At 40.0% G+C, this 12,001-nt stretch overlaps 2 protein-coding genes across 2 annotated transcripts; both read left to right on the forward strand.

The window, feature by feature from the left end:
• Nucleotides 1-648: 648 nt before the first annotated feature.
• On the forward strand, nucleotides 649-1,590 carry LOC131910760 (thioredoxin domain-containing protein 9-like). The gene has a single exon (XM_059262641.1). It carries the CDS (start codon nucleotides 725-727, stop codon nucleotides 1,403-1,405), a length of 681 nt encoding a protein of 226 aa, XP_059118624.1. The 5' UTR covers nucleotides 649-724; the 3' UTR covers nucleotides 1,406-1,590.
• Nucleotides 1,591-2,003: 413 nt separating this feature from the next.
• LOC131911136 (uncharacterized) lies at nucleotides 2,004-3,577 on the forward strand. Its single transcript, XM_059263079.1, has 2 exons — nucleotides 2,004-2,129; nucleotides 2,999-3,577. Exons 1-2 carry the CDS (start codon nucleotides 2,004-2,006, stop codon nucleotides 3,575-3,577), a joined length of 705 nt encoding a protein of 234 aa, XP_059119062.1.
• The last annotated feature ends 8,424 nt before the right edge of the window (nucleotides 3,578-12,001 follow it).

Consider the following 12,001-nt stretch of genomic DNA (forward strand, 5'->3'; position numbering starts at 1 on the left):
GATTATTTATCGGTTGACTTTGTGCTTTCCCCAGAGCCTGGTCTTTTGTGCAAGCAGAAGCTGCCTTCTCTGTGGTGTTGGGCCAACAATAAGCCGACGGGTTGAGGAAATGAGTGGGCACTTTAAAAGTATGCCAAAATCACATTTTTCTTTACACTCGGCCTTTTCTCAGGGGTATTTTTCTCTTTATTTAATTTAATTTATTATTTTTTTACTGTTTTCCAAAATGTCAGGGAAGAGAACTAAGAAGCTTTCCATGGAAACAGGACCCCACGGAAGGCACAGATCTTAGTCACGGTGCTTTCTTGGGGTTTTGGCAATGTCCTAAGTGGGTGTGAGTCCACATGGCAAATATTCCAGTGAGATGCAGCTGTGCATCTCACCCACAGAGCTCTCTTTAGGTGGTGAGAAGGAAGTGGGGACTTTTGAGTTTTACAAAAGGGAGCTCAGCCTTCTCAGGACCAGGGTGGAGTTCCTGATGTGAGCGCTGTGAGGGGCTTGGGAGAGTTTTGCCTCTACAGCAATGGCAGATTTTCTATCTGCAGATTTTTTTTTCACATATTGTGTCTGTAGAACATCACTGCTCAGGTGGCATGTCCATTTTCATTGGCTTGTAGCTGAGACTTAAGATATACAGGTTCGGAACCTGATCGGTACTCTTGATCTGCAGCTTCCTCTTTTATTAGCCATCGCCAATAGTCCAGCAGCAAGACTGTTTAGAAAAATGGAAGGGAATGGATCCATCGACATGTTCTCAGAAGTCCTAGAGAACCAGTTCCTCCAGGCCGCTAAGCTCGTGGAAAACCACTTGGACTCTGAAATTCAGAAACTGGATCAGATCGGTGAAGACGAGCTGGAACTCCTCAAAGAAAAGAGACTGGCGGCACTCAGGAAGGCCCAGCAGCAGAAACAAGAATGGCTGTCTAAAGGACATGGGGAGTACAGAGAAGTGGCCAGCGAGAGAGACTTCTTCCAAGAAGTCAAGGAGAGTGAAAAGGTGGTCTGCCATTTCTACAGAGACACCACATTCAGGTGTAAAATACTAGACAGACATTTGGCAATACTGGCCAAAAAACATCTTGAAACCAAGTTTTTGAAGCTGAATGTGGAAAAGGCGCCATTCTTCTGTGAAAGACTGTGGATCAAAGTCATCCCCACACTAGCACTCCTGAGAGACGGCAAGACACAAGATTATGTTGTCGGGTTCACCGACCTAGGAAATACAGATGACTTCACTACGGAAACTTTAGAATGGAGACTTGGCTGTTCTGACGTTATCAATTACAGTGGAAATTTAATGGAGCCACCATTTCAGAGCCAAAAGAAATTTGGGACAAACTTCACAAAGCTGGAAAAGAAAACTATCCGAGGAAAGAAATACGATTCAGATTCTGATGATGACTAGACTGTGCTGTCCTTGTAGACCATCTGTTTGTCTGTTTACTTCAGAGTTAAGTGTGTTCCTAAATTCTCCTGATTTCGGCCCATTGACCATCTATACTCATATCCCAACGTTTATACTGTGTCACTACATGGAAGGACATCATTACTATTTTGACCATCATGTGTAACTTGAAAGAAACAGATATTTTAAATTACCTGGAAAGGGTCTGCATTCTCTATTTTTGTGATTGATTTTATCATAACGTAATTCTTCTATCTTTATACCACTCACTCTTGTGTTTTAAATCTACTGAATTAGAAATAGAAATTCAGCCAATTTAATTCAGCATTTAATGAGTGCTGTCTATACAAGGGTGGGTAACATTTCCTGGTGTAGCACATGCATTTGTCAGTGAATCCTCACTTCATTCATAGAATGTGTTTCAGGAGATATTAAAGCCTTGCCCGTGTTAAAAAAAAAAAAAAGATATACAGGTTCTTATTAAGTCTAAAACCATCAACGACACACCTTGCTCTGTGACTTGGCTCGGTTGGGAGAGTGTTTGTGGAGCATGCACAAGGCCTGGGCTTGATGCCCGCTGCTATACAAACTGGGCATGATGTGCACCTCTGTAATTCCACCTGAGCGGGCATCCCTTACTGATTCCCACCGTGGAGCCGCCTACCTCTGCAGCTTCTTTACTGTGGTTGCACCTTCCTTCTATTCAAGCAGCAACAAAAGCCAGGCAACAAGAGCAACAACCAAAACAACAAAAACCCCAAACCTAACCCCTGCCTGAGAATCTCATCCACAGACCTTGTGGTCTGGTCAGATACATCTTTGCCGTCTCTAATTAAAAGAACAAACCCACACAATTCTGTGCTCTTAGTACGCTGTTTGAAATTCTCCTCTTTCATGACAGAGGTGAGATGTCTGCTCCCTTCTTTGTCATCCTCTTTTAATATCTAAAAGAAGTTGTTCCTGTGGACTCCTCTGCTTGTCAGTATCTCTATTATAAAATCACATACTGTCACAGATAGAAATTCAAATCTTAGGTGTGTAAGCAGGGTGATTTTATTTTTTCATTAATTAAAAATATTTCACATGTTTTTTATGGTGTGTGTGTGTGTGTGTGTGTGTGTGTGTGTGTGTGTGTGTGTATGTAGGTCAGAGGTTGATATTAGGCATCTTACCTCTATCACTCTCCACTTCATTTTTTTTGAGCCTAGAACTTGTCAATTTCATGAGGCTGGTTGGCTACTGAGCTCCAGGGATCTACCTGTATCTGCCCACCTCTTTTAGCACTAGAGTTATGGACACATGTTACCACACCTGGTTTTTATGTGGGTGTAAGGGATCCGAACTCAGACCCTCGTACTTGTGTGACAGGAACTTTACCAACTCAGCCATCCCTAACCCCATCTTTCAGGAGCCTTTTATGGTTCCCTTGTGCCTCACTGGAGCACAGGCAGGTGAGGCTGTCTGAGGCAGGTGTGCTCAGATCCCCCATCTAGTGACAAGGAGTTCTAAAGTTTCCCTAGGATCCACAAGTGAACTCAGCAGAGCTTTCCCTGGTATTAGATAGGGTTTCTGTTATTTCTTCTCTCTCACAAGACTCAGGCCAGAGTAGATGGAGGTGGAGATGGGGCTCAGAGTGGAGTAGATGGAGGTGGAGATGGGGCTCGGAGTGGAGTAGATGGAGGTGGAGATGGGGCTCAGAGTGGAGTAGATGGAGGTGGAGATGGGGCTCAGAATGGAGTAGACGGAGGTGGAGATGGGGCTCAGAGTGGAGTAGACGGAGGTGGAGATGGGGCTCCGAGTGGAGTAGACGGAGGTGGAGATGGGGTTCGGAGTGGAGTAGATGGAGGTGGAGATGGGGCTCGGAGTGGAGTAGACGGAGGTGGAGATGGGGTTCGGAGTGGAGTAGACGGAGGTGGAGATGGGGCTCGGAGTGGAGTAGACGGAGGTGGAGATGGGGCTCGGAGTGGAGTAGATGGAGGTGGAGATGGAGCTCGGAGTGGAGTAGACGGAGGTGGAGATGGGGCTCGGAGTGGAGTAGACGGAGGTGGAGATGGGGCTCAGAGTGGAGTAGATGGAGGTGGAGATGGGGCTCGGAGTGGAGTAGACGGAGGTGGAGATGGGGCTCAGAGTGGAGTAGATGGAGGTGGAGATGGGGCTCGGACCTTTTCCTGAGAAACAATGCATTTATAGGTCTTACTAGTTAGTTCTCCAGCTCTCTCCTGCCCCACTGTCCTCTAAACCTACGTTTCCTGAGATAGGAACATTAATTCTGAGATATTGCTTCTTTAGTATCTATTGGTTATGATGAACATTTCAAGCCTCACTGGACACTTTAACTTTAAAGTCCAGAATTTGATTATTTTGAAACAGGCAACCAGCATCTTTTATTTAAATCTTGATGTCTGAATGGGGGCAGATTTTGATTTAAAGAATTCTGAATGAAAAACACTATAAATGTTAGTAATGAAAAGCATTCTCCTAGCAACATTGTGTTACCTAAGGATATACATATACACATATGTAACACATGTATGTACATGTATGAGTGTACATGCATATGTATATTCCTAAATTTGAGACTTAGACATCCACTCTCTGCTGAGAAACAAAGCTTGAGAGGTTTAAAAGATCCCATGGTTGCTTGGCCACATCCCTTTGGTCCTTGAGACAGAATATTGTGACATAATCACACAGTGGAGCAGGGTGTTTTAATTCATGTTATGCAGGAATCGGAAACAAGAGGAGGACCAGATTGTCTTTGAAGGCGTGGCCTCTGTGGTCTGCTTCCTCCTCCAGTTTCCACTGCTTCTCCATAGTCCATTCAAGTATAACACAGAAGGGTTTAATCCTTGGATGAGGTTAAAAGCCTCACCATCACTGGGGTCCATTCTCAACACATGGCATTGTGGGGGACTCCAGATCTCAGCCATAGCAAAGACTGAACTAATTTTATTTGATCTATAATATTTCTTAATAACCATTTGATTTTTATTTGTTGTAAAATAAAAGTTAAAAAAGTACAGATTCTTTTCCTATATAAACCCACTGCTGATGTGTTTTCCAAGCTGTAGTTCATTTGAAATCATTCTATTTTACATTGTTTCTGACACATAATTTTACTGGACGTAGAATTATACATTTAAATAGTTAAAATTTATTTATAATATTTGTGTGTGTTTGTGGTATATGCATATATGTGATGCATTTGCCTATGTGAACAGGTACGTATGGAGACCAGAGATTGATACCTGGTGTCAATCCTCTATTGAGACTCATTTTATTTTAGAGATTTTAGAGACAGGGCCTTTCACTGAACTGAAGCTCATGTTTCAGGTAGATTAACTGACCACCAAGTCCCTAGGAGCCACTTACATTGGCCCCCTGGTATTGGGGTTATCAGCACACACCATCGTGCCCCACTTTTACGTGGGTTCTGGGGATATGAATGCAAACTTTCATGCTCATGCATTGACACTTTACCCCTATCCACCTCCCCAGCCCTGGATCAGCTCATTCCTGCAGATTGTTTTATTTGTCATTTCACTGTTTTCTATTTTGTACAGTTTCTGAGAAGAAGCCAATTTTGCTTTTTCATTGGAACATGTTTATTTACCTGGTACTGGGTAACACAATGACTTTGTACAAGTATATAGAGTACTTTGAGTGTAACCCCCAATTCCCCTGCTTTTCCTCCTCCCACTAGCCCTCATTCTTTCCCCTACCTAGTTCCTATCTTCACATTATGTGTTCATATCTGATTTTATGTATTGATATAAAGTCTAGGCACTATCAATTAGAGAAAACACCTGATACTTATCTTTCTGAGCCAGTTGTCTCATTTTCCTGAAGATGACATACTTGCCTTGTTCTTTGAGACTGAGAACTGTTCTTGTGTATTTATACCACATTTCTTTATCCATTTCTTTGCTCATGGACACCTAGGATGTGGCCATAGCATGGCCATTGTGATGTGTTGACTTGGAACCCTTTGAGTAAGTTGAACATGGTAGATGTATTCTTGTATTTTCAGAAAACACCATACTGACTCCCATAGTGCTTAGACCGGTTTAATTCCCACCTGTTGTTTTATGGGTTCCCCTTTTGTATCTTTTCTAGCATATGTTACTTATTTTCTGTAGGTCTTTTGTTCTTCCATTTTTTCCTTTCTGTTTCTGTGAAGAATGTCATTGGAAGTTTGATGGGCATTGTACTGACTCTGTTAATTTCTTTTGATAATATGGCCACTTTCACATATTAATTCTGCCAATCTATGAGCTTGGGAGGCCTTTTCATCATCTAGCTACTTCTTCATTTATCCTCTTCAGTGTTTTAATGTTTCAGTGTAGAGATCTTTCACTTCCTTGGTTGGGTGCATTGTAAGACTTTTTGTTTGTTTTAGGCAATTGTGAATGGGATTATTTTCCTGGTTTCAGTTTTAGTATATTTTTCATTTTTATATAGTAAAGTGTAAACAGATCCTCCTCTCCTGCCTGCCTGTTCCCAAATACCTGGCAGCCACTTCCCAAATTACCACACAGAGGCTTATATTAATTATAAATGTTTGGCCAATTGCTCAGGCTTATTACTAACTAACTCTTACAATTAAATTAACCCATTTCTATCAGCCTATATATTGCCATGTGGCTATGGCTTTACCAGTCCTCTGGTCTCTTGCTTCTTGGGCTGCTGGTTCTTGTCTCTTCCTACTCTGCCCCTCCTCATGTAAGTCCTCAGTTTGATTGTTCTGCCTAACCTTATCCTGCCTGGCTATTGGTCAAACAGCTTTATTATTAACCAATGGTACATAGTCACAGAGTACAGAAGCATCATCCTGCAGCATCTCCCTGTTGTGGAATATTATTTTAAGATGTGTTACATTTCTTTATGCTGTGGAACATTTGTATAATGGTGCAAAAATGTGTTGCATTATTTTATGCTGGATTTGTTTAATTCTGTGAGGCTGTGTTATTTTGCCTGTCTAAAACATCTGATGGTCTAATAAAGAGCTGAATGGTCAATAGTGAGGCAGGAGAAAGGATAGGTGGGGCTGGCAGGCAGATAGATGGAGAAATGTGGGAAGAAAAGAAGAAAGAATGAGAGAGGAAGGAAGAGGATGCTAGGGGCCAGTCACCCAGCCACCCAGACACACAGCCAGAGTGTGTGAAAGTAAGAAAACGAAAAAGCCCAGAAGCAAAAGGTAGATAGAATAATTTAAGTTAAGAAAGGCTGTCTAGAAATAAGCCAAGCTAAGGTTGGGCATTCATAATTAAGAATAAGTCTCCACATGTGATTTATTCAGGAGCTGGGTGGTGGGCACCCCAAAAGAGTAAAAAAACAACCAACTACATTTTGGCATCCAATGTGGGACTAGAGTAAAAGAAAATCTAACAACATCTCCGCTTTCTGTCTAATCAAAAAGGAAGGTATTAACTTGTACATAGTAAAATTATATATATATATATATATATATATATATATATATATATATATATATTTGTGATATATATGTCACAAAAATAGTTATCAAGTAAGAATCACAGTCATAATATCCAGTCTATTTGTGCTTGGCAAAATTAGAGAAAATATTCCATTTTCTCTCCTATCTTTGTGAGTTCAAAGACTTATATCTAATTTACCCTTTTATCACAACTAAAAAAAAATTATATCTATGACCATCTCATCTTCAACTCCATCAAAGACTCCAGAAGGATGAAATGTTACCTAATGACAGAGACATCAGGCTACCTGGACAGTCACCCAAAGTTCCTCTGTAACATTGGGGTATCTATTTTTGGCCCATAACCCTAGTATATCTGACAGCCTTTTTTCAGAAGCAGGAAATTTTGAAGGACTGTCCTACTTTGTCTTGGGAAAGTTTGGTAGTTGCTTTTCTTGCATCCTGCTGTTCAGTTTGGACAGTAACCGTCAGCAATTGAAACAAAGGCAGTTTCTTTGCCCACATGGCTAGCTTTTGCCATGAAGAAAGCAAACTCTATATGGAGTTTCTTCAATGCCCATTATCTTCTCTGAAGTAGATCAGTGCTGCCAAGAGCAGATGTATCTCACTGCCATGAAAAGCCTTAGGTTATTAAACATATTAAATGCCACATTCTGTAGGTCTTTGGAGTGTATGAAGATCACCTATCTAAATATATCTGTGTACAACCTTGAAAACATATCTAACACAACTGTAAGTTTAACTATTATAGTTGACTATTAATTTGTATCTTAGTTATATATTATATTTTAATTGAGCTGCATAAACACAATTCCTTAAACAAGAGTAGAAATATACATACAGTATAACAAAATTAACTTTAAATTTGTATCAACAAACTAAAATCATACCAATGTAAGATACACAAGATTAACAGTATTTTTTTTGGATTAAAGTAGATTCAATAATCTATCCTTTTTCCCATCATAATAATCTGCCCTTTCTCCTGTCATTTCTATATCATATCCCCCTTTCTTCTTTTAGAAAGAGATTGACTATGACTGCTAACAATATGTAACCAACCCCCTTAAATGAAAACAAACACTTATAACCAGTATTTTGAGAATGTGGGTGTAGTTTTATAGCCTACTTCCTGTAGATTGGTATGCATCAGTAATTTTTGAGGGACCCTGAGAAAATCAAGATAATTGTTAAGTCTTGGCTGTAGTATTTTGTGAGGTTGGATCATCTCAGTCAGTGGCCTTGAAGCTGTTTAGGATGTAGAACTCAGAGAAAACTACAACAGAGGTGCTCTGGAACGTTGGATCATCTGGGCCATCCATTCCCATCTAAGATTTTTCAGGGGGTCTTCCTTGATCAAACCTGATGTTTCTTAACTTAGAATGAATCCACAGCCTCTCATTTCCTGTAGAAATAAAAGCAGAACTTCTTTCCCAAAGTAACATATCTTTTGACTTAAATCTTGAAGTCAAGATATTTTTAAAATATATAGGTTGGTTTAATTTAGCAGCTTTCACAATCAAATGCCTCTTAGCAGTCATCATTTGCCCATTAACAGTCAAAAAATCTAAAGAAAACATGATAAATATAGAATTCAAACTCTGTATTTTTTCATTTTTACATGGCTTATCATATTTTTTATTACTCTATTTTCTTTTTAAGGACTTTATTATTATTTAAATTATTACTTTTTAATCTATGACTGTTTCTATCCTTTTTCTTCTCTCTCCCAAGCCTACACACATTTTTCAAACACATTGTGCCCTATTTAGAGGCCTTTTTGTCTGAATCTGTCCTTGTGTTGTGTATCTCTAATCCTTTTTGCCTGTCTGAGCAGAAACCTTAAATCCTCCATGAAGCACACAACCTGCAGCCACCTCTATGTACTGTGGCCCATGTGAGATGGCAGGAATCTGCCATGCTGTAGTTCAAGCTGCACGCTGTGGCTAGGGGATGGGTCTCTGTACCATGGCCCACATGAGAGACATTAACCACGAAGCTGCTCTTGGCTCTGTTTTTGTGTATCTAGAACCCATTTATTTTACTTTAATTTATTTTTTTAATTTTGCTTTTTCAGGCTTTATGTGGATGTATGTGCCCCATGTTGGAGCACCATATATAAACAGATCCTTCTCTCCTGCCTACCTATTCCCAAATACCTAGCAGCAGCTTCCCAAATTACCACAGAGAGGCTTATATTAATTATAAATGTTTGGCTGATTACTCAGGCTTATTACTAACTAGCTCTTACATTTAAGTTAACCCATTTCTATTAACCCATGTATTGCCATGTGGCCATGGCTTTACCAGTCCTCTGGCATCTTGTTCCTTGGGTGGCTGGCTCACATCTCCCCCAACTGTGCCCCTCTTCATCTGAGTCCTCAGTTTGATTGTTCCACCTAACCTTATCCTGCCCTGTTATAGGCCAAAAACAGTTTTATTATTAACCAGTGAGAGTGATGCACATTCACAGCTTATAGAAGGATCATCCCACAGCAGTAAAGATATTGGTTTTGTGTGCTAATTTTGTGTACTGTACCACTCTTCTATAAGTGTGTATCCACTTTTCTGGTGGAGTTGTTAGAGCCTTGTCTTATTGATGTAGCTAAGACTTCAAGCACTAGATTGGACAAAAATGGAGAAAGTGGATACCCTTGTCTTGTGCCTGGTGTGTGCATGTGTGTGCTTGTGTGTGTGTGTGTGTGTGTGTGTGTGTGTGTGTGTGTGTGTGTTGCATGTGTGTGTGCTAGGAACAACCTCAGGCATTGTCCCTCAGATGTTGTCTACATTTTCTTTTGAATCAGGGTCTGTCATTGGTCTAGAACCTGCCACAACGTCTAGGCTGGCTGGCTGGCTAACAAGCCCAGGGATCCACATGTCCATTTTTCCAGCACTGGATGACAAGTATGTGTCATCATGCTTGGCTTTTTAAATTTGTCATGTCTTTTTAATTAACTTACAAATGATGGGTTCCCATAAGGATTTTTCGTACAATCTTGGTTTGGGTTCCCTGTTCTGTCCCCCAGCCCTTTCCACTCACACCTTCAAGCCCAATGTTTTCTACTCTCCACTTTCATGTCTTATTTGTTTTACTATCCCTCAAGGCCTCCTCCTTTCACTCTCTCATCAGCTCTTTCTAGCTTCCCAACAGCTACAGACACTTCAGCACAGACATTTCATATTCTACAACAAATCTAAAAGTCTGAAGCTAGGGTCTGCATGTGAGTGGGAAACACATGTCCTCCTGAAGCTAGGATCCTCATGTGAGTGTGACTATGAAATACATGTCCTCCTGAGCTTGGCTTATGTCATTTAGTAAAGTATTTTCCAGTTCTATCCATTTTCCTACAATTTTTATAATTTCATTTTTTCTTTATAAGTAAATGAAATTTGGTTGTTTATATACTTATTTCCACTCTTCATTTCCCAGCTGCTGGCCAATTCGGCTTATTCCATTTCCCGATATTGTAACTAGAACAACAATGAACATGGCTGTGCCCATGTCTCTGCAGGATGACACAAAAGACTCAGAGTGCATGCCTCCTTAGGAGTGGCATAGCTGGATCATTGTGGTATATCTATTTTCAGCTTTTTGAGAATCTCCAAACTGATTTCCATAGTGGCTGCACCAATTTCCAATCCCACCAACAGAGAATAAATGTTCATCTTCCCCTATATTCTTGCCAACATTTGTTGTCATTTTTTTTTCCAGTTTGGGAATTTAGCTAACTTTTGTGAACTTTTAGAATTTACTTTTGAAATTATAATTTAATTACAACACTTTCCCCTTCCCTTTCCTCCACTCAAACACTCCCACATATTCCTCCCCATTCTCCTTCAAAGGATGGCCTCTCTTTTGAAGTCGTTTCTGTCTTTGATGACAACATTCTGATTGGAATGAGGTGGGATCTTCAGCTGACTTGAATTCCATCTCCCTCAAGCCTGGAGGACTTTTCTAAATGCCCAGTCGCCATTTGTATTTCTTCTTCTGAGAACTCTCTGCTCATTTCCATGGATCATTTTCCCACTGAGTTGTTTGTCTCTTGATGCTTAGTTTCCTGAGGTCTTTATATATTCTAGATACTAATCCTCTGTTGGAAAGTGTTTTCTCCCATTCTGTAGGCTCTCCCTTTACTTGATTAAGAATTTCCTTTGCTGTACAGAAGCTTGTTAAGTTCACAAGACCCCATTCTTTGATTTTTGGTCTTATATCTCGAGTCATCAGGCTTCTATTCAGAAAGTGGGTAATGTTTCCTCTTTTTTCTGTTTTATGGAATAGTTAGAGAAACAATGGTGTTAGTTCTCCTTTGAAGGTCAGGTAAAATTTACCAGGGAACCCATCTGAACTTGGAGTTCTTTTAGATAGGAGAGTTTAAATTACTACTTTAATCTCACTGCCTGTTACATATCTATTAAATTGTTTATTTCATCTTGGTTTCATTTTAGTAGGTCATATGAATCTAGAAACCCATTCATTTCTTTTAGTATTTCCAATTTAGTGGAATGCAAATTTTTAAGGTATGTCCTCAGAATTTTCTGGGTTTTGTTAGCATATGCTGTAATGGTCTCCTATTATCTTTAATTTTATTAATTTGGATCTTCTCTTTCATTTGGTTAGTGTGGCAAAGGAGCTGTCAATCTTACTTGTCTTTTCAGAGGAGCAACATTTTATTTTATCGATTCTTTGCAATTTTTGTTTGTTTATACTTTGGTAATTTCTGCCCTGCTCTTTTTTTAAATAACTTTTTTAGTGATTCTTTGGGAATTTCACATCATACACCCCAATCCCACTCATTTTCCAGTTCTTCCATGTCTGCCCTCCACCCTTATAGCCTCTCCCGAAAAAGAAAATTTAAAAAATAGATACAAAAATTGAAAAAAATCACTTTACTCCTCCATCTATCCTGACTCTCTATCACATATTATTGTTCATCATAGTGGCATTGGGAGCCGCAGTGTGTCATGGAGTACACCCCTTTTTCCAAACAGGTTTTACTTGTAAATGTTCATTACAAAGAGTCATTTGTCTGGTTCGAGGCCTCTGGCTTCTGCTACACCATCAATACTGGACCTCAGCAAGACTCCTCTTGGAAATGCTTCTGTTGCTCCAAGTCATGAAGACCTGCAGCTATGGTTCC

The sequence above is a fragment of the Peromyscus eremicus genome, chromosome 5, assembly GCF_949786415.1.
Source record: "Peromyscus eremicus chromosome 5, PerEre_H2_v1, whole genome shotgun sequence".
NCBI classification, from domain to species: Eukaryota; Metazoa; Chordata; class Mammalia; order Rodentia; family Cricetidae; genus Peromyscus; species Peromyscus eremicus.

Excerpts from the sequence above, each read along its gene's own strand:
- LOC131910760 (XM_059262641.1), top strand. The coding sequence starts at position 725 with ATGGAAGGGAATGGATCCATCGACATGTTCTCAGAAGTCCTAGAGAAC.
- LOC131911136 (XM_059263079.1), top strand. The coding sequence starts at position 2,004 with ATGTGCACCTCTGTAATTCCACCTGAGCGGGCATCCCTTACTGATTCC. Across the intron at positions 2,130-2,998 it reads CAAGCAGCAACAAAAGCCAG|ACTCAGGCCAGAGTAGATGG; the intron begins GCAACAAGAGCA and ends CTCTCTCACAAG.